Source organism: Tiliqua scincoides, chromosome 1 (assembly GCF_035046505.1).
Source record: "Tiliqua scincoides isolate rTilSci1 chromosome 1, rTilSci1.hap2, whole genome shotgun sequence".
In the NCBI taxonomy this organism is placed as follows: domain Eukaryota; kingdom Metazoa; phylum Chordata; class Lepidosauria; order Squamata; family Scincidae; genus Tiliqua; species Tiliqua scincoides.
Window position 1 is genome coordinate 36,750,098 of NC_089821.1, and position 25,360 is coordinate 36,775,457.

At 41.3% G+C, this 25,360-nt stretch overlaps 1 protein-coding gene across 1 annotated transcript in view; it reads left to right on the forward strand.

The window, feature by feature from the left end:
• NELL1 (neural EGFL like 1) overlaps positions 1–25,360 on the forward strand; it is a 534,303-nt gene that overhangs the window by 105,646 nt on the left and 403,297 nt on the right. Inside the window, exons 5-6 of the mRNA XM_066619143.1 lie at positions 7,139–7,309; positions 24,193–24,289. Coding sequence (XP_066475240.1) covers positions 7,139–7,309; positions 24,193–24,289 — 268 coding nt within the window. The remainder of the gene's footprint in view (positions 1–7,138; positions 7,310–24,192; positions 24,290–25,360) is intronic.

Consider the following 25,360-nt stretch of genomic DNA (forward strand, 5'->3'; position numbering starts at 1 on the left):
ATGAAACCTACTGAATATACCTTCCCTCCCTTGCCAATCTGGGGTAGGCAAAAAAAACTGCCATCCATAGCCAATTCAGAAGACAAAAATAAATTCCTACCCAGCCCTCATAATGAGTGACCAGCTAATCTCAGCCTGTATTCTGAGATATATTTTGGCTTACTAATAAGATAGATTGAGTATAGATTGACAAATGTTAACAGCAGATGAGCCGTGGAATGCAACGTATTTTATAGCCAACCAGATCCCAGCTCTGCTTGTTTTTATTCAATAGTTGGGTTATAGGCAAAGACTTCACAGGGCTTATCTCTAAGTGGAAAGGAAAATGTCAGAAATGGCTAAATTTTGTTTCCCCAACCTGTACGTTTTGGGTCAGTGATATACTTGACCTCTGTGCAAAAGGTAGAATATTGTTTTCAAAAGGAAGGGTCCTCCCCCGAGACCTTCACTTTCATATGTGACTTCTTCAAATAGCAACATGTGCTACCTCATCATTTTGTACAACTGTTCTCTGCTGTTGGAGATTCTCCCCCTTTCCCTACATCCTTCTCCTTTCTTTCTACCCTGTCTTTTCTCATGTACAGTTGCCTGAGTGATGGTTGTAACATCTGTTGTTTTTTATATATTTTTTGTGCATTGAATTCCTGGGAAGGTGGTGTTATGTAATTGTATCATTTTCAAGGGGCATACAGGTGTTCCTGATTTGGTGGTGGCATTGTGCAACTTAAAGCATGGGAAGCAATCAAAAGATTAGCACGTTTTCATCACCAGAACTCTTCACTTTTTGAGAGAAACGTGCCATGTGGGCTATGCACCCTATGTCAGTTCCTGCCTGCTGTGTGGACTAGTGGGAATTGGGGTTGGGGGCTGAAGTTTCTTGCATCTCTGGATTGGAACAACTGAAGGGAAAGTACACTCCTCTAATTTAGAGTACTCAAGGCATTCTTTTACTCTGTCTTTGTATTTACTTGTTTGTTTCTGTGTTTCTCAGAAAGAAATTGTGTATCCAGCTTCAGAGAGAGAGAGAGAGAGAGAGAGAGAGAGAGAGAGAGAGAGAATGCATGTTATTTAAGGGAGCAAATAGCTTTTTCTGTCATTGAGAGACACTTTCCCCACCTTTGTATGTGAGAATGAGAGGGAAAGAGATTATTTTTATACAAAGGTAGATAAAACTAGATGATCTTTTAAAAAAGTAGAAATTAGGCTATATAAATCTCAATTTTACATTTTTGTAGTTATTATTTGAAAAATTGATACCCCACCTTTCCCATGCTGAAGCAAATGCCCAAGGCAACTTACAAAGTTCTACAGTGAATGTATAATGTATAAGTAAAATACAATAAGTAAAATCATTTCTCTCTCTCTCTCTCTCACACACACACACACACACACACACACACACACACACACACACAGAGTTTTCCAGGATACCAGAAGTGCCTTTTAGGAGCATTCGGGAGGCCTTCTGAAGAAGCACTGGGAGAATGTGCGTAACCTCCCTGAAATGCAAGTGGAGAGTGCTTCCAGTCATGTATGGAAGGCCCTCCGAGACCCTCCAGCCACGAGCTCGGCATAGATTTTTAAAACAGTGGATGCCAAGCCCACAAATAAGGAAGACCCACTGTACTCGTGTTGAAATTTGGTATGTAAATATTCATAATAATGTGTGGATGACATCCAATTTAGCAGCTTTGCGGTGCATCTTGAGTGAATGCATGTGAGTTTATTTCAAACCTTTCCTATTGGAGAATGGCTCCTTCATTTGGAATATCCAGTTTGAAATGGACAATGGAACACCCACTGGGTGTTGCTTTCAGTGGGACATAACCCTCAACTAAATATGTATAGGATTTCAGCACTGAAGTATTCTGTGTGTCTCCCATGCACTCATCCACCTCTTCAGAGTATCTATTGGGGGAGGAAAATCTCCCAGCATGCAGAGTAATAGAGGATGATGGAATCACTGTAGATCCTACATAGTAAACATGTTTTTTTTTTTTTTTTAAAGAATAGAAAGTTAAAAAACAATAAGAATACCTATTGTGGCCACACCATCATTTAATTAGTCCAGATTAAGGGGCTGAATTTATAGAATTTCAAGGACCATCTTCAGATACATGCACTAATAAGAACATATTACCCACTTCTGTTATATTTCCCTAACCATAGTGGAAGTTGTTACATCATACATCACTGAGCAGCATTTGCCTTTTGTGTCATCATCAAGTTGCTGACTTGTAATTACTTTATGATTCATCAAGATTTGCATATTTTCTCTTCTGTCATTTGCTACTAATGAATTCCTAGGTGGGAATAAAGTTTATTTCTGATCATCACCTGCTTAATGACATCACTACCGGCCCTCAGCAGGTGAATGTGAATGCTATTTGGCATGCTGTTTGAAACGAGTTTGAACACTCCTGTCCAAGACCAATAATATTTTTCCATTCCCCTGAAATACTCTTTATCAGAGTTTGCATAGCACTTTGCGTGAAACACTTATATTACTCTACTAATAAATATTTTTACATTTGATAATTTTTATTTATTTAAAACAAACTAGGCTACTTTTCTTTGTGACTTATGAATTAAAAGAAATAAGAGCACAATGATAACCAGGTCTACTCAAAAGTAAGTTCTATTTTGTTCAATGGGGCTTACTCTCAAGAAAGTGTGGTTAGGGTTGCAGCCTAAGTAACATAGAAAATCACTTAGTGGAAAGCTAAAAAAAGCCAGTAAATTGTTCACTAGACATATTGGAAAATTAAGTTGAAAAAACTGCAGACCGTGTGAAAGGTGGATGAAGAACACCACCTCCTTATATCAACAGAGTGTTCTAGACCAGTTTTTCCTCAACATTTGTCCTCTACTGTACCACTTCACTTGATCCAGGGCTGATTAGAGCGGCCCGGGGGGGACTGGCTGAGTGGACGGGGAGGGTGGTCAACTCTTCTTTGATGGAGGGGACATTGCCGCTCGCCTTGAAGCGGGCAGTGGTTCGCCCCCTCCTGAAGAAGCCCTCCCTGGATTCCACTGTGTTGAATAACTATCGGCCAGTCTCCAACATCCCGTTTCTGGGCAAGGTAATTGAGCGGGTGGTGGCGGCCCAACTCCAGAGGGTCTTGGATGAAGCGGATTATCTGGATCCTTTTCAATCTGGTTTCAGACCGGGCTTTGGGACGGAAACTGCCTTGGTCGCCTTGGTGGATGACCTACGCCGGGGACTGGACAGGGGGAGTGCGTCCCTGTTGGTCCTGCTGGACCTCTCGGTGGCTTTCGATACCATCGACCATGGTATCCTTCTGGGCCGATCGGCCGAGTTGGGAGTTGGAGGCACTGTTTTGCGGTGGTTCCGCTCCTACTTGGAGGGTCGGTCCCAGATGGTGGTGCTGGGGGATGCCTGTTCGACACCCTGGCCCTTGAGGTGCGGGGTGCCGCAGGGTTCAATTCCGTCCCCCATGCTATTTAATATCTACATGAAACTGCTGGGAGAGGTCATCCGGGGGTTTGGAGTGAGGTGTCATCAATATGCTGATGACACCCAGCTCTATCTCTCCTTTCCTCCAGACTCCAAGGTGGCGGTTGAGGGCCTGGAGCGCTGTCTGGAAGCAGTGAGGATCTGGATGGGGGCTAACAAGCTGAAATTAAATCCGGATAAGACAGAGGCTCTCCTGGTTCGGAAATCCTCGATGCAGGTGCTGGATTATCGACTTGCTCTGAATGGGGTTGCACTCCCTCTGAAGGAGCAGGTTTGCAGCTTGGGGGTCCTCCTGGATTCGCAGCTGCTCCTGGATTCCCAGGTGGCGGCTGTGGCTAGGGGGGCCTTTGCTCAGCTTCGGCTGGTGCGCCAGCTGCGACCGTAATTGGATCGTGCAGACCTGGCCACGGTGATCCATGCCACGGTGACATCGAGGTTAGATTACTGTAACGCGCTCTATGTGGGGCTGCCCCTGAAGACGGTTCGGAAACTACAATTAGTACAGAATGCGGCGGCCCGTGTGGTCACCAGAGCCAGGCGGTTTGACTCTGTCAGCCCGCTTCTCCAGGGGCTACATTGGCTGCCCATTCGTTTCCGGGCCCAATTCAAGGTGCTGGTTTTGACCTTTAAAGCCCTATACTGCTCTGGGCCAGGATATTTTAGAGACCGCCTACTCCCGTACAATCCGGATCGCCATCTCAGGTCATCAGAGAAGGCCTTTTTGCAAGTGCCGCCACCCAAGGAGGTCCGGGGGGCGGCTGCAAGAAATAGGGCCTTCTCGGTAGTGGCACCAACATTATGGAACTCCCTTCCCCTTGACTTGAGAATGGCTCCCTCTCTTGAGAGCTTTCGGCGAGGCCTGAAAACACTGTTGTTTAAACAAGCCTTCTGATTTCTGGCCTTCTTAACTTTTTTATACATCTTTTAGTTTTACAGGCTTAATTCCTCGGTGATCTGCTCTTTTACTCTTTTAATCTGACTACTGTTTTTATGGCCCTGTAGTGTGTTTTTAAATGTTTTTATCTGTTTGTATTAATGTTTTTAAAATCTATTGTTTTTTAATATGTTATTAGCCGCCCTGGGTCCCGTTAGGGAGAAGGGCAGGATAAAAATAAAGTTTTATTTTTATTATTTTATCCACCTTCTTGAAATACCAACAGAAGTACCTGGCAATGACATAATTGCCAGTTACTTCTGGGTTGGGAGGCCAGATGCAACCAGTAAGAGGTTCAGGGTGGACGGGAGGGCTTTTTCGAGTGCAGAAAATCATACTTTGGAGTTCTACCTGCTGAGCCAAGCCTCCTGCTGCTGTTTATGTTATGTTATGTTCCAGGTCTCACTGCTGGGCAGTAGGTGTCCAGGGCTACTGTGAGTGCCACCAGGCACCACCTCACGTACCACTGGTGGTACCCGTACCACTGGTGGAGAAACACTGTTCTAGAGTCTTTATTGGCATACTCTGAGGCAAGGTGACACTCTACTCCTAGCCATTACTGTGAATCCTCTGATGCAGTAAAGGCATAAAAAACAGGGCCTGACCACAATGGATACATAACTGGTACAGGGAAAGGTGGTCTTTCAGATTTGTTGGTCTCAGCTTGTGTAGAACTTTAAAGGTTAAAGTCAGCTAGGTCTGGAACTAGACTTGGGAGTACACAGGCAGTCACTGTAATTGGTGTAGAGCAGACTGTATGTCTATCCACCATCTATAACTTGCCTAATGGGAAGAACTACTTCTACTGCAAAACTTGTGGAAGTAGAAATACTGGCAGATCAGTTTTGTTGGGTGGAGATTGAAGACTTGGCCTTATCACCCCTCATTCATTTTTCAGAGTAGACCTTCAGGAAAAGTAGTTGCAAACAAAAGTTGTATATAGCTGCCAGTAGTCTTTATACAGTTGTTTTATATCCCACCCTTCCCAACCTTACTTCTCTTTCCTCTACTGTACAGTTTATCTGATGAACAGAAAAAAGAAATCCAACAAGTGATTTCTCTTTGTGCTTTGACAAGAGGTGGCAATTATGAAACATTTAAGTTCCTAAATGGAAATTCATTGACAGTACTTGTCTTTCTGCTTTCTTTGATGGCAAAGTGCTAACAGCTTGCAGTTTCTTAAGACCTACAGTGCTTCTCACTCAGTGATGAGAAAACTAAAATAAATTGCAATCATAAAACCATTTATAGTTGTGCTTTTAACTCCCTTTATGAAGGCACCTCTGCTTCTTTGCTGGGAATCTAGTTTCTTTTCTCTGTCATTTGGATTTTTTTCAGAAAAGAGAAAAGCTATGTTCTTCTGGACATATGCATTCAGTTTGTTAATGTATGGGTGCTTTTGTTGCTGTTTTTCCTTAGGTTGGTTTACTATGGGCAAAGTCGCATATATGTTTGAGGCTGCAATCCTAACCCACTTTTCAGCACTGACATAAGGGCAATGTAACTCCGAGGTAAGGGACAAACATTTCCTTACCTTGAGGAGGCCTCCATGACTGCCCCCTGACTGCAGGATGCAGCACTTGCCCCACTGGCACAGCTAGGCCACTGCTGGAAAGTTGGTTAGGATTGCGTCCTGAGTCATTTTCATCTTTCCTCAAATTCCACTTCAGGCTGTAATACTTCATTTGATTTCTGTTTGGATTCATTTAATCACTTCTAGACTAAGCCTGGGTTCAGTTATTTAAAATCACAGATTCAGACTAATGCACTCCCTCTTCCTCTTTGTTTACATGGAGAGGAAGTTTGCTTCTTTTCCTGTTTTAAAGCAACCAGGATTTGTCTTGTACAAGCCCTTCACATCCTAGCTGATAATAATTAGTTTGTGAACAAACCAGAACACAGAGGATGCCAGGTTCAGACAGGTTGTTTTAAATGAGGAATCAACCAATCTCCTCTCTATACATGTGAAGGTGAGAGATGTGTGTGCAAACCAGACATTAGATAGTAATGTGAAATTATGATATAGTGGTATATCTTAACCCAGACTATATGTGTCCTTGGATGAATTAGGTGATATTTCTGTCACTGTTTCTGTTTAGTTTCATTTCTGTCACTGTTGCCAGTCATGCACAAATTTCTATTTGTCATATATTGCATGAGAGAGCCTATCAGAGTTTTCAGTTTCACAATATGGTCAATATTTTTGTCGGGGCTAAAAATGGTAACTGATCTATATTATTGACCATTCTATGTGTGTTTTTCTGTCAAAATTTTGGGGTACAGGAAGCAGATTCTGGAAAATCAAGTGTAAAAATAATAAACTTCCACCTTTGAAGGGAACTGTCAGTGTACTCTCCCAGTAATAGTTTTTGTGATGTTTCCTTAGTTTTAGAGAGCTTAAAAGGACAAACATACCATTGAGTTGAACCCACTGCTGCCAAGAGGAATCCTACCTGACTGGGTTCATAAAATTCTTTCCTGCAGTGAGAATAATAACCTTGAATAGATGAACGATAAGCTCACAGACTAATTGGTTCTCAAAACTAATTCTGAATATAAGGTCTCTTTGTAGGTGGCATATTAATTTGGATAAAATTCTTAACATGCCTACATTTTCTTTTATTTAAAGCAATGCTCAACTATAATAGTTCTGGTAAAGTCTTGCAACACCCAATGGAATAAGTATGTTTATAAAATAGAACTGATTCTTCTTGTTTTACATGCAGTTACTTTGAACTGGAAAGCAGTGGCCTGAGAGATGAAATAAGATATCACTACAGATTTAATGGAAAGTCAAGAACAGAAGTATTTCCGTATCGGCTAGCAGATGGACAGTGGCACAAAATTGCATTATCACTTAGCGCATCCCACCTCCTGCTTCATGTGGACTGCAATAGGTAAGGTTGTCTTATTTGTCTACCTTGAATAGCTCCCTATCCTTCAGGCTAAAACGTTAAGTTGGTTGAAACCTGGAGCAGTTTACCTAGAAAAATCTCTGGCACATCCCTATAGAAAAACTTAAGAAAGAGCCCAGTATTTGAATGAAATAGTAAGCTGTGATTATGAATGGTTTGTCGATGGTTGGTTGATGATTTTTTTTTTTTTTGTCGAAGATTGTGGCATTAAATATGCTCCCCTGTTCTGCAGGTAGGAGCTGATACTATGTTTGTCTTGATTACATTTAAGTGCACTGCTTTACACTGTCTGTTTCTTTCCGAGGAAGGCTTTTCTTAGCATGCTTCAAAACCTGAAGTTATAATTGTAATTTCTAATTTCTTTTTATGTAATCAAGTGTCTTTAAGAAAGAACAAAAGCTTTACAATTTGAACAGAAACTTTAAAAACAAGATGTGTTTTAATTGGTCAAAACATGCACCATGGATTCTCTGCATGGAAAAATTGTTTCTCCGTCTTTTACAAATGTCAGGAATTTCAGGGCAGCCACCAATTAGAAGTCTGAATGACTAAAAGCATTATATGGGGGGGGCGGTATCCATGGATCCCGTATCCTTGGATTCAGTTATCTGTTGATCGGGTACGTGGAACCCCTGGGTTTTGACTGCTGAACTAGAGCATAATATCTGGAGCCTTTCTTAGCTGCCAGCAATTTCTCTGTATGTTCTTGATCTGGGAAGGAAACTGGCAGGGCCTGGCTGGAGTTATGACAAGTCATACATGCAAATTCCCCTCCCCATGTTGCTTTTTTCATCAGCAGGGCTCTGGAACTAGATGTTTCCTTAGAAGAGTCATTAGCCATTTCATCCATGGCACCTGTTGAGGGCCAGAAGTGGCATCACTAAGCAGGAAGTGACATCATTAAGCAGGTGAAGACCAGAAATAAGCCTTTGTTTCTTTCCTAGGAACTCATTAGCTGTATATGATGGAAGAGAAAATAGGCATAATTTGATCATATTTTCAAGGTTTGAGAGACCCTAATTATCATGTTCGATGCCTGTCAGCAGTGTGGCTTCTGCTTAGCATTTTTTCCCCTAACATGAGGAACAGTTAACAACCTGATGAGTACAAGAAGGGTTCCACTAAATCCAGGAGAGTGCCCGCATGGCTAACCAGCCAAGTTAGAGAGGCTGTGAAGGGCAAGGAAGCTTCCTTCCGTAAATGGAAGTCTTGCCCTAATGAAGAGAATAAAAAGGAACATAAACTGTGGCAAAAGAAATGTAAGAAGGTGATAGGGGAGGCCAAGCGAGACTATGAGGAACGCATGGCCAGCAACATTAAGGGGAATAATAAAAGCTTCTTCAAATATGTTAGAAGCAGGAAACCCGCCAGAGAAGTGGTTGGCCCTCTGGATGGTGAGGGAGGGAAAGGGGAGATAAAAGGAGACTTAGAGATGGCAGAGAAATTAAATGAGTTCTTTGCATCTGTCTTCACGGCAGAAGACCTCGGGCAGATACCGCTGCCCGAACGGCCCCTCCTGACCGAGGAGTTAAGTCAGATAGAGGTTAAAAGAGAAGATGTTTCAGACCTCATTGATAAATTAAAGATCAATAAGTCACCGGGCCCTGATGGCATACACCCGAGGGTTATTAAGGAATTGAAGAATGAAGTTGCAGATCTCTTGACTAAGGTATGCAACTTGTCCCTCAAAACAGCCACGGTACCAGAAGATTGGAGGATAGCAAATGTCACGCCTATTTTTAAAAAGGGAAAGAGGGGGGACCCGGGAAACTATAGGCCGGTCAGCCTAACATCCATACCGGGTAAGATGGTGGAATGCCTCATCAAAGATAGGATCTCAAAACACATAGACGAACAGGCCTTGCTGAGGGAGAGTCAGCATGGCTTCTGTAAGGGTAAGTCTTGCCTCACGAACCTTATAGAATTCTTTGAAAAGGTCAACAGGCATGTGGATGCGGGAGAACCCGTGGACATTATATATCTGGACTTTCAGAAGGCGTTTGACACGGTCCCTCACCAAAGGCTACTGAAAAAACTCCACAGTCAGGGAATTAGAGGACAGGTCCTCTCCTGGATTGAGAACTGGTTGGAGGCCAGGAGGCAGAGAGTGGGTGTCAATGGGCAATTTTCACAATGGAGAGAGGTGAAAAGCGGTGTGCCCCAAGGATCTGTCCTGGGACCGGTGCTTTTCAACCTCTTCATAAATGACCTGGAGACAGGATTGAGCAGTGAAGTGGCTAAGTTTGCAGATGACACCAAACTTTTCCGAGTGGTAAAGACCAGAAGTGATTGTGAGGAGCTCCAGAAGGATCTCTCCAGACTGGCAGAATGGGCAGCAAAATGGCAGATGCGCTTCAATGTCAGTAAGTGTAAAGTCATGCACATTGGGGCAAAAAATCAAAACTTTAGATATAGGCTGATGGGTTCTGAGCTGTCTGTGACAGATCAGGAGAGAGATCTTGGGGTGGTGGTGGACAGGTCGATGAAAGTGTCGACCCAATGTGCGGCGGCAGTGAAGAAGGCCAATTCTATGCTTGGGATCATTAGGAAGGGTATTGAGAACAAAACGGTTAGTATTATAATGCCGTTGTACAAATCTATGGTAAGGCCACACCTGGAGTATTGTGTCCAGTTCTGGTCGCCGCATCTCAAAAAAGACATAGTGGAAATGGAAAAGGTGCAAAAGAGAGCGACTAAGATGATTACGGGGCTGGGGCACCTTCCTTATGAGGAAAGGCTACGGCGTTTGGGCCTCTTCAGCCTAGAAAAGAGACGCTTGAGGGGGGACATGATTGAGACATACAAAATTATGCAGGGGATGGACAGAGTGGATAGGGAGATGCTCTTTACACTCTCACATAATACCAGAACCAGGGGACATCCACTAAAATTGATTGTTGGGCGGGTTAGGACAGACAAAAGAAAATATTTCTTTACTCAGCGCGTGGTCGGTCTGTGGAACTCCTTGCCACAGGATGTGGTGCTGGCGTCTAGCCTAGACGCCTTTAAAAGGGGATTGGACGAGTTTCTGGAGGAAAAATCCATTATGGGGTACAAGCCATGATGTGTATGCGCAACCTCCTGATTTTAGGAATGGGTTAAGTCAGAATGCCAGATGTAGGGGAGAGCACCAGGATGAGGTCTCTTGTTATCTGGTGTGCTCCCTGGGGCATTTGGTGGGCCGCTGTGAGATACAGGAAGCTGGACTAGATGGGCCTATGGCCTGATCCAGTGGGGCTGTTCTTATGTTCTTATGATGGCACAGCTAGTGCAGCTGGAGGCACAGCTCGACGAAGTCAAATTTAGAACTGTGGTGCATGGAAAGTTTTGGTGGTGTAGTGTCTTTTTAATGCTTTTGCCCCCATGTGCCTACAAAGTAGGTATTTGAAGTCTTGTGGCAAACACTGTCCTGGAAAGTTGTGGCATGAATGCTGTAATTCAGCAGCATATTGTTATAGCATGATTACATAGTTCAGCTATGGGAGCTGAAATGGGATGTGACCTAATGGTAATACCTGAGCTATTTCTGGTTTCATCACACAGGCTGCTTGTGTGGGAATGGAATGTTGTATGTTTTAGTTTACTGATTTATAAGGCTGGCCTATTAATTGTTACATGTTTTGTTGTGACTTATGGCGGCTTCTATGTGATACTTTTGCAACATGGTGTAATGCAGTGAATTGTTTTAAATTTAGGGTGATGAATTTCTTGAATGCGGAAGCATAAATGAATTGGATACACTGGAGCAAACTGCCAAGTTTTCTTATGTATATTGGAGTGTATGTGTGTTGTTTTCTTTCTTTTTGAGCATTCTGCTGTAGGTCAGGCTAATCCTTTTAAGTTGCAAGTGTTTCATCTCTGCCAACAGATAGTAAATAAGCTGTTCCACTCATTCACACTGAGCTGGTAGACTGAGGTGAGAGAATTGTGGTCTATGCTGCTTTAGATTACTGGTGAGAAGAACATGTTTAATGCTCCCGCATATAAATAGCTCCCTGTTGGGAAGCTATAGGTAAAACATCAGGAAGGACAACTGTTTTCCCTGATATGCTATTTTTCTACATGCAGGAAGCTTTTGACATGGGACAGTATTAAAAAACTATATAGTCCTCCAGGTGAGTGCAGTCTAAAGTTCTTCTCCATTTTAGATTGCTGCTACTTCTTAGGTAGATGCAAACTTTAGACTGCACCTACTTCTTATACCCCCCCCCCCCAGTCTATGTAACATATAGAATACTGCAAAGGAAATTTGCTTACACCATGCACACTGATGGTGCTGAATAAATACAAATCATAGGGACCTGAACATGAAGGTGCAAGGCTTTTCATGGCGCAGCAGGAAAGATATTGATAAACAGATTAATGGCTTCAGCAGAGCAGGCTTAATATTGTGAGATGCTTTATTTGTGACATTTTAAATTCATCTTATATGTGTGCTGGTGGTGTGACAGAAGAAGAGAGAGGATGCATAATGATAGAAGGGATAATTTTAAATTAGCAGTAGCAAGGCTCACATAAGTAATTCAGTAATTGACTAAAATATGGAAGTAGATGCACTATCTGGCTTCAAATATTGTGTGTGTGGCTTTTACACTATTACAGTATAAATTTAGACAGAGTGATGATAAATTCCTTAAAAAGCAGGAGACCAGGATAGCGAGTGGGTTTTATGCACACCAATAGTGAGGCATAAAACTTGTCTCACTCTTGGTGCACTTAAAACTAAAGCCTCACATTACATAAAACTAAAGCTTTGTGTTACATGTTTCCACTTACATTTCTGTACTCTAAAATGGAGAAGCAATCAACACAGTATGATGATTGGAAGACAATCCATTAGGCTTTAAGATGTCTTTCACCGTCTAGTAATTGAAAATGTCTTAAATGTTTTGAGATGGGGTGGGAAGAAGAGATGTAGCATCATCTACAGTAGGGGTGACCAAACTTGCTTAATGTAAGAGTCACTTATGATAAACTTCAGATGCTTGAGAACCACAATATGTAAGAAGCATTAAAATTATTAAATATATTTACTCACCATGAACATTAAATTTTTTTAATCCAGTAGATTCTAAGTCTATACCCAGTAAATAATTATAAAATAATTATAAAACTTGGGAATTTTTTTATTTACCTTTTGTATTAATTGTAATCCAAAAAATACCTCATCCAACATGTGAGCCGCACATTATTAGTCAAAGAGTTGCATGTGGCTCCTGAGCTGCAGTTTGGTCACCCCAAAGAGGTAACCCTGAAACTTCTGTGACCTAAGAGATCATGTAGTACAATACTGGATGCAAAGATGATGAGGGGATGAGAGGTGTAGTTTCATTATAATCAATGACAGGTTCAAAAGGGGTCAATCCTCTTCAGGCAATAGGCTACACCTTGTTTCTTAGAAGTGTAAATTTACACTTCCATTCACAGTTTGTAAATAATTCCATGTTTTAATAGCAGTACTGGTCGCATTTGATCATCCACGGATTTTTCATCCATAGATTTGGCTCAAAGCGAGTCCCCAGGTCCGTCTTGAGCCCGATCAGGTGCAACCTGTAGCACTCTGAGTGTGACCCAGGCAGAGCTCTGGTTGCATCTGGATGGCGTTCTGAGGGCTGAGGAGATTTCCTGTGGCCTCTGCAGCTATCAAAATGACTTCTCAGTCCTTAGGGAGGCCTTAGAACCTTCTGGTTTTCAGTGAAAATGGAGGTGATGTTTTAAAGACCTTATAAGGCCTTTGGAGGGACAGACCTTATAAGGCCTTTTTTGGTGGAAACTGGAAGTGATGTTTTAAGGCCTTCCCAAATGTGGCCACCTCAGCCCTTGGAATGCCCTTCTGATGTGACTGGAGCTCTGCTTCCAGTGTCCTTCCATCAGTATAGGATTACACCAGAAGGAAGTAGATTCCAAACAGTGATGTGATTGTACGAAGGGAAAGTGTCTTTGTATGTACTTTGAAAACTACTGACTTATTAGACAAGCAGTACTCACAGAGTTCCCTGTTTGACTATAAGTTTATTCAGACATTCCCACACTGAAGCATGTTATAATCAAATCAGATCTGTTAGGGGCAGGGCCTCTGAGAGAAATTTTATCAGGGAGTACAAAGTTTCTTTTGAAGGGGGGGGTGAAACAGAGTAAGGGAGGGTGGTGACAGGCAAGCTGAATAGGGCAGGGAGGGGCAAAACAGGATAGGGGAAGGGTAGAGACAACTGGAAAAGTCTTTGAAGCCCAGGTCTACCCACCCATGTGGCATCTGTAGTATCCCAAGCATCCCCAATCATGGTAGTGTCCCCAGCATCCTGTGTGGGCAACAAGTCTGAATAGAGAGGAAAACCTAAGATCCCAGGAAATTTCTGGGCCCCATCCTTTGGCTCCTGGGCCCCCCTTTTGACCCTAGGCCCAGGTACGAATTACCCCCTTACCCCCTCTCCTAGGCCCTGTTTAGGAGTATATCTTGAATATTAACATGCCTCGTGGTATTTAAATGATGATATTTCCTGAACAGGCACACACACACACGTTCAGTGGAAAAAAGAAAGCATTTTTATTCCTGATGCACTGAATAGAATTTTAAGTGTACTCAAGAGTTCACATAAGTTGTGTTAATAGATGGAAAAGGAAGCTGCAATAATGAGGTGAGCAAAATTATGTTGATATGAAAACATTTGCAAATAAGAAAGTAATATCAATTTCATGGAAATCTATATTAAAAGTTATATCATAAACTTTTCACTAATTTGTGCATTTTTCCACTAAACAAACGACATGGTTAATCAAATTTCAGGCTTCAAGTAGTAAGCTGATTACCATGGGGAACAAGCTTTTAGTCTCTATGGGAAATGCTGCTCAATTTAAGTGTGTTATGCAGTTTTTAAATTTTCAGATATACTAGGTATTAGCTTTTGCTGAACTTTTGTGCCACTGGGCTAGCATTGTAGATCAAAGCAAAGGCAGTGATGCAGCTTTAGTTTCTGAACATATTGGCTCAGATTAGAATTAAGATATGGTTTCCTGTGGGATTTATCTTTCCATATAAGAATACTGAGGAAAAGAGAAAACTGGAGTTTTATGTACAGCTACAGATGGCAGCAGGATAGCGAAGTGCTCAGCCGTTGCAATGCAGGCTTGTGCTAAAGTGGCATTTGCACAAGGCAAGATGAATGTCTTCCTGCAGTGAATAAAAGAATTAGTGGCCGTCATTTTAACAATGTGTCTAGGGGAAAAGCAGAGAATTTATGACTAAAATTTAATACATCTAAACTTGCTGTTAACCTTTCTGTTTTTTTAAAATATATACTGAGAACCAAATTTTAAATGTCAGCTGCCTTTTGATGCTTCTTATAATAATATAGAATCTTTCAGAAAACGGAAGGCACAGAATAGAGAGAGAGAGAGAGACATACAACATACTCTTATTCCATATAGCAGCCAAGAACATCTAGAAATGAAGGCCTTGTCTGTATATTGAGCTTACTCAAGTAAAAGTCCAGGAAGATCACCTTGTTTTACATATCCTTAAGACAAAGGCTTTTTTTAAAATGTGTCCAATTCCTGTCCCTGATAGTATATGCAAATTGTGGTGATGGGAAAACCCAGTGTGGCTTGATTTGAGTTGAGTTGCTGAGTCACTGCCCCCCATGACTTGACTCGAAAAAGTGTCATTACGGGCACTTTCCAAGTCAGCGAGTCATCCTTTAGTGACTCTAAAGGACTCTAGTCTGTCAGGTCTAGCTGATCAGTGTAGGCTAAGCCACACCCAGGGTGAGGCAGTCACAGGTGTTTGCTGATCCTGCTGACTCCAGCAATCTGCACCTGTTCCTGAACCACCTTGTTGGCTGTGTTTCTGCCTTATCCAGAACATAGATCTGACATCATCCTCCTTGGTTCAGGACAGTTTATCCTGCTCAGACCCTTAGCCCCAGCGTCATACAGTTTTCTTGATGCTTAATTGTGGATTGCACTTTTGTTAGTGCGTCCACCACGTTTTGGCTGGACTCGCAGTAGGTCAGGGAGATAAGACCATCGGAAACACATTGCTTTACGTTATGGAAGCGCACATCAGTGTGTTTCGATCTCCCCCTTACGCCAGGTGTCGTTGCCATCTGTATGGCCGCCTGATTGTCTTCCATCACGTTAATGGGTTTTGTCACTTGTATGCCAAGATCCATTAGCAGTTGGTTGGGCCAAATAAGCTCGGTGCACATTAGACTCAGTGCAGCAAATTCCGATTCACATGTTGACAAAGACACATGTCTTTGTTTCACAGTTTTCCACCGGATTAAGGCTCCAGCAGAAACAGTGCCATTCCCGAGGTAGATTGCCTAGTTTCAGTGTCTGCAGCAAAGCTTGCATCTACATATGCGGTGAGTCTCAGATCACCCTTAGGTTCAAGTTACAAGGACATGTCTATTGTCTGTTTCAGGTACCTTAATGTACGCTTTGCTGCTAGCCAATGTCTCTGTGTGGGTTGGTTTGACGCTCTGGCTAACAAATTGCACGCCATAGTGATGTCAGGCCTCGTCCATTGGCTAAGGTACATCAGGAGTCACTGATGTGATGAGTTTCCCTCATAAAATGGAGGTCTTGCCAATATGAGAAAACAAAATTAACACAAACTTAGGAAAAATAAAGGTAAGCTGACAGTATGGGATGGGGAAAAAAATATGGAGGATCACACAGCTAAAAGCAGCAAGGCAAACAACAGAAACCAATTGAAATGCATCAAAAGAAGGAAACCTGCCAGGCAGAGTGAGATAACAAGGAAGTATAAAGGAACTTTAAGGAAGGTATGATGAATGCAGAGAAGCTTAAAAATTTTTTCGCATCTGTCTTCACTATAGAATATGTAGGGCTGTTAGCAGTGCCTGAACTAACCTTCTCAGGCAGGGAGCTTGAAGAACAGAGTCAAATAGAAGTAACAAGACATGACGTTCTAGAGTGCACAGACAAATTAAAAATTAACAAGTTGCTGGTTGCTGGGCATATCCCTAAGCATATACTTTGACTTTCAGTAAACTTTTAGTGCAGATCTTGGCCAAAGGTTCTTGAGTAAATTTAGCAGTCATGGAATAAGCAGACAGGTGGTCTTATGGATTGATAACTGGATGTAGAACTGGAAGCAGAGAGTAAAAATAAATCAGCAATTTTTACAGTGTAAGTAAGCAGTGAGGTCCCTTAAGGATCTGTGTTGGGATGGGCAGCAGGGAAGTCTCTGTTGTTACTTGGGGAGAGGAAGCCCCATTGAATGACCAACTGGAGTGGAACTACTTCTAAGCAGAGCTGCAGAGGATTGGGTCATCCTGGTAAGCCTTGTAGCTGCTGCACATGACCCTTCTTCCCTCTTACCACTTCTGTCCCTGCTTTCTTGCAGTCCATCCCACTCCCTCCTGCTTTGTTTACAGAGGGATGGAGCAGCAGGGGGATGGTTAAAGAGAACTCCAACATGCACACACCCCAGCAGCAGCCCTGCTTTTTTCCATGGCTGGCTTTTTAAAGGAAATGACTCGAGACTCCAGTGTTTTTGAGCCATGAAAACGCTCCAGGTGACTTGGAAAGTGCCCCCGTTAGGACCCGTTTTAGACTTGAGTCATGGGGGCGGAGACTTGTGATTTGACTCAAGTCACGGGGGCAGACTTGTGTCTTGACTCGAGTCAAGCCGTGCTGGATTTGCCCATTCCTGATGTGTACAAAATATTATGTAAACCAGTCCTGTACCAAACCTATTTGAGAAAAATAAGCTGGATTTAGACTGTCAGTGAAGACAGAATACTGAACATACAGTGGCTTTGCAACAGTGCAAAGAATAAATGTAAGCTTTAAAATAGCTTAAAAAAGGACAGCAGCAAAAGTTAAGAACACAATGTAATTGTCAAATGGTTCTCCCACACTAATAACTGTAGCTGAAACATAACATTTTTGCACTATTAAACAAAAGAGAACTGTATGCAGAATGTAAGTGAGTCTGTGATACCACTAAAAAGATAAAATATTTCCCAAACTTTTTTGTGGATTTTTTTTAAATATCGGCATTTCATTATGAAATTGCACTTTAAGTTGAAAACAAGAACAGAGGCATTCAAAATGTTACTTTTTCTCCCAGAAGCCAACCTTTTCAACATCTCTCACTTTTGGTAATAGTGTGACTTTCCACATAAGCCGTATTTTGTCTGAATTTAGAACTGTAGTCCAGGAACAGCAGAGTGGTTCACTCATTATATTTGAGATAGCATTTAAATGGATACATTGCTCATTTGGCTAGAAATTCTCTTCTAAAATGCAAAAGTTATCTCACATTTAATGGATATACTATTAATGTAAGAGGCATTTAAACTTTGTAGTACATTGTATAAGCACTTAATGCAGTGGTACTCAAACTTTTCTGGCCAGTGGCTCCCTTGACCGCCGTGGCTGTTGGGTGGTCTGCCAGTCCTTGATCATTGCTGGCTTGACCCAACAGGGCTCCTAACTCTTAGAATGGTTTCAGAGGTAACATTTCAGTGAGGAAGCTGTTCCCTCCAACTGGCTGCCGTACTGATAGAAAATGTAAACAGATACTACTTTCTTTGGGCAGCTCAAAGCTGCAAGATGAGCCTCTAGGACAGTGGTACTCAGACTTTTCCAGCCAGTGGCTCCTTTGACCCCCGTGGCTGTTGGCCATGACTCCCCATCATGTTCCTGAGGGCTGGAAGTGACATCATTAAACAGGAAGTGGCCAGAAATATTAACTATATTAAATATATTAAATATAATATAATATAATATTTATTATAATATAATACTAAATATATATTAACTATATTAATATTAATTATATTAATGATATCATTAATTAAATGCAGATCTTAAAAATATATTATTAATACCCAGCAATATACATGCTTTATAAATGATCGGCTGCTGATCACTGTTGGAGACAGGATGCTGGAATAGGTAGATTTTGTCTGGTCCAGGAGGACTCATTTTTAAAAACTTTGTAAGCATACCAATAGAATTGTTTTATCAAATGAACTTTGTGAACAACCAGTCTGACCAACATTATACACACACACCCCTGTGGACCCCAGTCCAACTAGTCATTTCTCCCATTCTCCTTGGATAGGGTCACATTATGATGTACATGAAATACAGAAGCACCACAAATACTTTCAGATGCATGATGGTACCTTCTTTTCCTTCTCCAGCAGCATCCTTTTTATGTTTGTGATATGGAAAGAGCTATGAACAAATCAGTTTCCACTGATTGACCTCTTTCACTTGATCTGGATGATAATTCAACAATCATTAAAGACTAAAGGACAAATAAAACTAGTTCAACTTTATTTCTTGCTGAATTTTTGGTGCTCCATCACTGGAATGTCTTGAGGATCAGCCAGAAGTAGTAGACCAGGGGTCTCCAAACTTTTTGGCCAGAGGGCCGCGTCAAATGTCTGGCATGGTGTTGAGGGCTGGGAAAAAAATTTAAATATAAAATTTATATAAATAAATGAGATGGAACTTAGATATGTGAATAAATGAATGAATGGGCTCATTCATTCGACCTCTCTGGCCCTTGGAACACCCTTCAGATGCAACCAGAGCATAGTTCCAGTCATGTTCAGCAAAGCAGACCAGGGGCTTTCAGGGGACAAGAGGCTGGCCGCGGGCCGGATAGAGGCTTACTGTGGGCCGCATCTGGCTCCCGGACCGGGATTTGGAGACCCCTGTAGTAGACCAATCCAGTGTTATACTTTGTAGACATGCTGCTGACTCATTAGCAGAAATAGCAATGATGTGCAAATGTCAGTCAGCATTATTGTACTGATGGGTACTTCCTGTCCTGGCCAGGGAAGTCTGCTTGGCTTTACCACTATCAGTTTTCCATTGCCTGGTGGGGAAAAAAAGTTACTCTGGAAGACTTTTGGTGATGGCAGATAATTATTGATTTTGCATATGGTGTGATTGCTGATGATGATTGGTTGACTTTTCATTTGTCTTTTGTTGCTTATTGCTATTGCTTTGTCAAATTTATTTACTACTGAATGTATTTTAGGGCACAGTCCTAACCCACTTTCCAGCACCAACATAAGGGCAATGCAGCTCTGAGGTAAGAGAACAAACATTCCCTTACTTTGAGGAGGCCTCCGTGAGTGCCCCCCAACTGCAGGATGCAGCACATGTCCCATTGGCACAGCTATGCCAGCACTGGAAAGTGGGTTAGGATTTGGGCTTTAGTTGCTTTACACTGAGGCAGACACTAGTCTGTCTAGATCAAAGCTCTCCAACTTTTAATAGCCCGGAGGCTGTACAACTCTGGTGTCACCCCACCAAATATGTAGACTCAGAATTGTCCATGACTTGATGACATCACTGCCAATTACTTCTGGGTTCTGAGCCTCTGAAGCAGGTGGAGGAGAGGGCAATGGGCGTGGCGGGGCTTCTCAATCTCTTTGCTGTGCCATTCTCCAAAGAAGAAATCAGAATGACTTGGTAGGGAGATTGGAAAGCTGCTGAAGCAGAAGGAGATGGAGGGAGGCAAGACCTTTCAAGGGCTGCCAATAAGGGCCTTGTGGACCACTTGCAGTCAGCAGGCCTCATGTTGGACCACCTTGGTCTCTAGATCAATATTGCCTACTCTAACTGCCAGTGACTCTTCAAGATTTCAAACATGGGTCTTTCCCAGCACTATCTGGCGATGGCTAAGGATTGAAGCTGGGATCTTCTGCTTGCAAAATGTGTGCTCTGCTACTGAGCCATTACCCCTCTTCTGCTGTATGTTTCTGTTATTAATTATATGCATCATTAGATGCTTTGCCTTAGGAAAGAAAAATGGGGTAACATTTTTAAAGCAACAATAAATACTGCTAACCATAAACTTTCCAAGCCACTGCTCAGGAGTTGCTAAAAGTCTGCTGCTTCTTTTAACCTCTTGTCTATCCTCATCCCAAATAAAAATGTGTTAATACAAACAGGATTGCTTTTTTAATAGTGTTTACAGATAAGGTTGGGGTGTCTTTTAAAATCACTTCAATTTTATTTCAGTTGAATTATTCATATGGTTTTCAGCTTTCTGTTTCTGAAAACGAGTCATCTGGTTGTAGGGCAATTCCTTTTCGCATGTCCCACTCTTACCGCGCCGAAGGAGTTCCTAATCGCCTAACAACAAGAAAGCAATTTAGATAAACATTTCAGATCTGGAAGGAAGAGTTTTCTTATTGAAGTTGGAGAGCACAATAGTACCTATCAACTATTTAATCAAGAAGTTATTGTTTGGCTCTGAGGGAGAAAGAAAATAAGAAAAGTCCTGCTGGTTTAGGCCAAAGGCCCATTTAGTGCTGTGTACCCTATTTCCCAGTGTAGTTTATAAGCTGTCTCTAGGAAACCCACAGGAAAGATGTACTTTTCTCTTCCAATTGTTCCCCTGCAATTGGTATTCAGACATATATGATGACCACTGAAGCTAGAGGCAGCACAAACCCATAATGACTAGTACTTACTGATAGACCTGTCCTGCATGGATTTGTTCCATTGCCATTTAAGCCATCCAAGCTAGTGGCTATTGCTGTACCTCATGGTAGCAGATCCCCTAGGCTCACTATGCCCTGTGTGAAGGATAATCTTTTATACATTCTAAATCACCTGTGTAGCAGTTTCATTGGGTGATGAGCCATTCTAAAATTGTCAGACCAGGGGAAAAAACTTCACTCTGTCCTCACCATACATAATTTTATAATATCAGTTTCATAAACTTGTGTATAACGTCAGTCAAGTCACTCTTTTTCCCCCACAAGCTATAAAGTCCATGTTGAAGCCTATTGTTGTAAGGGACTCCAACTCTCCGAAGTTTCATATTGGCAAGACTTCCATCTTTCTGAAGGAAGCCTCCTTTCTTTTTCAGCTGTTATGACTCTACCCATGATCTTTGCTGGCCTTCATCTGGATAGTGTTCCCTAAGGGGTCTGTACTGCTGCATGTACCCCTTCACTGGTAGAGCTGTAGCATCTCCAGATGCTCAGCGATGACATCATGCGTCATATTCTGGGAATGCTGAGCTCTGAGCTGCACAGATTTTAGGTTCAAGCTGTGCAGCCACCTCGCTCTAGGAACAGTGCTGCTGGACCTGGTGGTTCCTTTCCTACTTAGTATTATAGTTCTAATTTAGCTTCTTTTGTTGTGGTTTTAACAGTCACAAAAAAAGAGATTTTGACCCTGTTGACTGTCCTTTTCGGTTCCTTTTTACTACTCCATCCATTTTTGAGAAGTCCACTCTTTTGAAATCAAAAGTGTCTGTGTTTTACTTCCTTGGGAACTTTCTAGCTGCATTTATATTGAACTGGATAGCAGTTTGATCACCGTACATTATTGTTTCAACAAGACTTCCGCCTGTGCTAGATATAAGTCAACGGATAGGATTAAAGCTAGGGTTGGTTTCCCTCTAATCAGTCCAAGACCAACCATTCAAGAGCACAGTCTTTTAGTCTATTGAGAAATTTCCTGTCTTTGTTGTGACCTGAATGTGAATTGCTTGCTCTGTGTTAGACTAATTGATGGCTCTCATTACTGCAACACTTTCTCTTTTGGGTGTCTCCCTGACTTCTTTCTCAAAGTCAAGACCACCCTTAGAATTTTGACCAGGATGATAATAGCATGCCCCAATATTTCATTATTTTGGGGGGCTTGGTATCTCCATATGATGATTCTGTGGAGGAGTCTGGTCTGTTACCTATTTTGTTGGATTGTATACGTTCTTTGACATAGAGGTAAATTGCCCCCAATTTGCCCCCTCCCTATCTTTTCTATAAAAGCTTTGTATGGCTTTGTATCCAAGGCATCAAAAAGACCTTTGTATTTAATCTGAAAAGTTGCCTGAAGGAAAAAGTAAGCAGATTCTTCAGAAATGTAATTAGACCCAAATGGTACTTGGAGAAAAATGAAGAGTCCTTTGCAACTTACCACCTTTGATATGAATGGGACTTTCTGAAAAGATTCTAAGAATGAGAAGTTGTTGCAACCTTCTCTCACAAAGGGCAAAACCTTTGTTAAAGCCTGAGAGAAACCATTTGGGCCTGTGCCTCATTTGTCTTCCTTACATTGTACTATTGAGCTGCAGCCTAATACATGTCGATTTGTATGCTTTACATTGAAAAATTCATTCTTCTTATGTCACTGAAGACAGATATTGTGTCGTTCCTTTAGAGCCTCTTACTAGTTCAGATAAATAAAAATCCAATACTCTCTCTTAAGTAGTGTCGCGGAGAGGAGTGCATTCCTTTGTTTTAAGCTTTTGGGCTTTTAGCTGCTTACTGAAGATGGAGGAGTTCGTGGAATATTGACCAATATTTTGAAAATGCTGTACACTTTCTTGAGAGTTGATCCAAGCTGTGAATAAAAATAGCCTATTTTTAATGAAAAATGCCTGAATTGAGTTTGATGTTTAGTGGCTTGCATTTTCAATGATCAAGGTCTTGTTCAGTTTCCAAAAGCAACACTGACTAATACTTGAATGTAGTATTTTAGTGATTTAATTGTACCTTTGTTGCTGATGAAATGAGGGGGTTTATGCCTTAATATATTGATAGCAATAATAAATACTTCCTCAGTTTTGGTGATCTCCAAAATATAGGTTGGGAGAACAGCAACTTTACTTTGCTGCTCAAAGAGGTGAATTTGTTTAAGGAGAAGTATGACAGGTTATTACCTAGCTAGAAAAATACCCCTTCACTGCAGGATTAATGATTCCAACTTGGTATATGCTTTTGAGCTTCAGTATTCTGAGGAATTAGTTTAATTATAATGCGGTAAGCAGTTACTCCCCATAATTATATGAATAACTCTTGAGTTTGGTTAATGTTCTGAAGCAATAGGGTTTAAATGGAAATTTTTTTGTATGTTTTTCCTCCGTCCATTCCTTTTTAGATTTTTCCCACTCTTCATTGCTAATTTTTCTTCTTCCACATTATTTCTGAGAAGGAATTGTATGACTGTTGACTACCTACATTTTCCTTATTACATCTAAGATGTGTTTTTTTTTTTTAGTTTCTTAAAAATCAGAGGTTGTGGGGGATTCACCAAACTGAATGAGTTTTCAAATAAATGGCAAGCTATGCCATAAACTATCAATTGTTAGGTATGAACATGTTGGTAAGGTAGTCTGAGTACAAGTAAAACTATATTTCTGTACTGAGCTGTGTTGATTGGCTTCTATTTCTCTTTGGTGACAGCTTCCCATGTTCATTTTAAAACTACAGTTGTGGTGCTAGCTTAGGTTGAGAATAGGAGACTAAAAGCATGTGTCCATTCCTTATAGCACATACACACATGCTGAGTGAAAGGGGTTGATGTGATTGGTGCCATAGATTTAACTATATTACTGCTGTTTGTTCCGAAGAATAAGTATTCTCTTTATTAATACTTTTATTATAACATTTTTGTTCTGATAGAAGTAACAGTTTGGACTCCACTAATATATGCTGCGGTTCACTAAACTGAGTTGTGGATGAATGAAGAAATGAATGAAATTTGTAAAATATTTCATGCTTCTTGCTATTCACTGTATTTTGGTTTCTCAACTTGTAAAGTACTGTATAATCATTCTTCACTGTGTTTTAGTGTTTTTGAATCCTTGAGAAAGAACTCTGTCGAATATTATATATTGCAATCTTGATTCTTTAACAATCATTCGTTCAGGAATGGGTTTTGCACAATGGGATTGAATGTAATGACTCTTATGAGCTAATTTCACCTTACCTCAATGTGTCTGTAATAGAATATATCAGTGTCAGTGCTGCTTACTGTCACACAGAGTGCTCCCAATCCTTACCTGGCCATCTGTGTAGTACTGTATTGAATCTCTATCTTTTTTTGCCTAACAGTGACACTTTGCTCCGCAGGATTTATGAGCGTGTTATAGATCCTCCAGAAACAAGTTTGAATCCAGGAAGCAATTTGTGGCTTGGTCAGCGTAACAGGAAACATGGCTTCTTTAAGGTAAGCCTGCAGAAGACAACAAATGACAGTTACTGATACAGCAGTGCGTTCATTCTTTACCTTTCATTGTCATGTCATAATAATACTGGTATTTCATCGGGGTGTGTACGAGTGCTGGTGTGTGCTCATACATAGTGAATCTTGCTGAAATAGCAGCTTCATTTTCCACTGATTTTGTGCAATGTTTTCCAGGTTGTAACTTGTTTTGTGTCCCCTGTGGGTAAAATGATAAATGTGAAAGTTTACATTGGATCATAAAACCAGTAATGGGCAACTTATCCTATTCTGTCTGCAGTCAAAGATATATTCAGACTATACAAAGATGTATAGGCAAGCATTCTTTCTTGTCTCCTGCCTACTTTATTCCCTCCTTATTTCATTTGCTGATTACTTGCTAAGATATATGCCTGGGATTATTTCCTGAATGGAAACTTTTGACTTGGTTTACATGTATGAAAATGCCTTTCTACGGAACAGTCCCATGGTCACATTTGCATGGAGGAAATAAGTGGATAGGACCACACACTTTTCTTGTAGTGATATGTGGGCACATTTTTTTTAAAATTCTTTGGTTCACACAGCCCATATAGGGAAGCCGCATAGTCCTTCCATCTTGTATGCATGTGACTGTGGGACTGCTCTGCATTGGTCTTATAATTGCATTGGTCCTTATAATTGCATTGGTGTGAATGATCCAAACTGGTCCCCCAATCCTAGATGAGAATAGCTTGCATGTGCTGTCTCGGTGCTTAAAAGGAAATCACTCTGCTTGTTAATCCATAAATCTGGAGGCTGAACCTTACAAAAACGGAGCTATAATTTCATTTCAAAAATACCTGTTTTCCACTTTTGTTTTTCTAGTACAGGGGTGTCCAAACATTTTGGCAGGAGGGCCGCATCATCTCTCTGACGCTATGTCGGGGGCAGGGGAAAAATTAATTTACATTTAAAATTTGAAAAAAATTACATAAATGAATTTATTAGAGATGGAACTTATATGAATGAATGAAGGTCTTGCAGTAGCTCAAGGCCTATAAAAGGCCTTGCACAAAGCAAGGCCAGCCTTTCCTT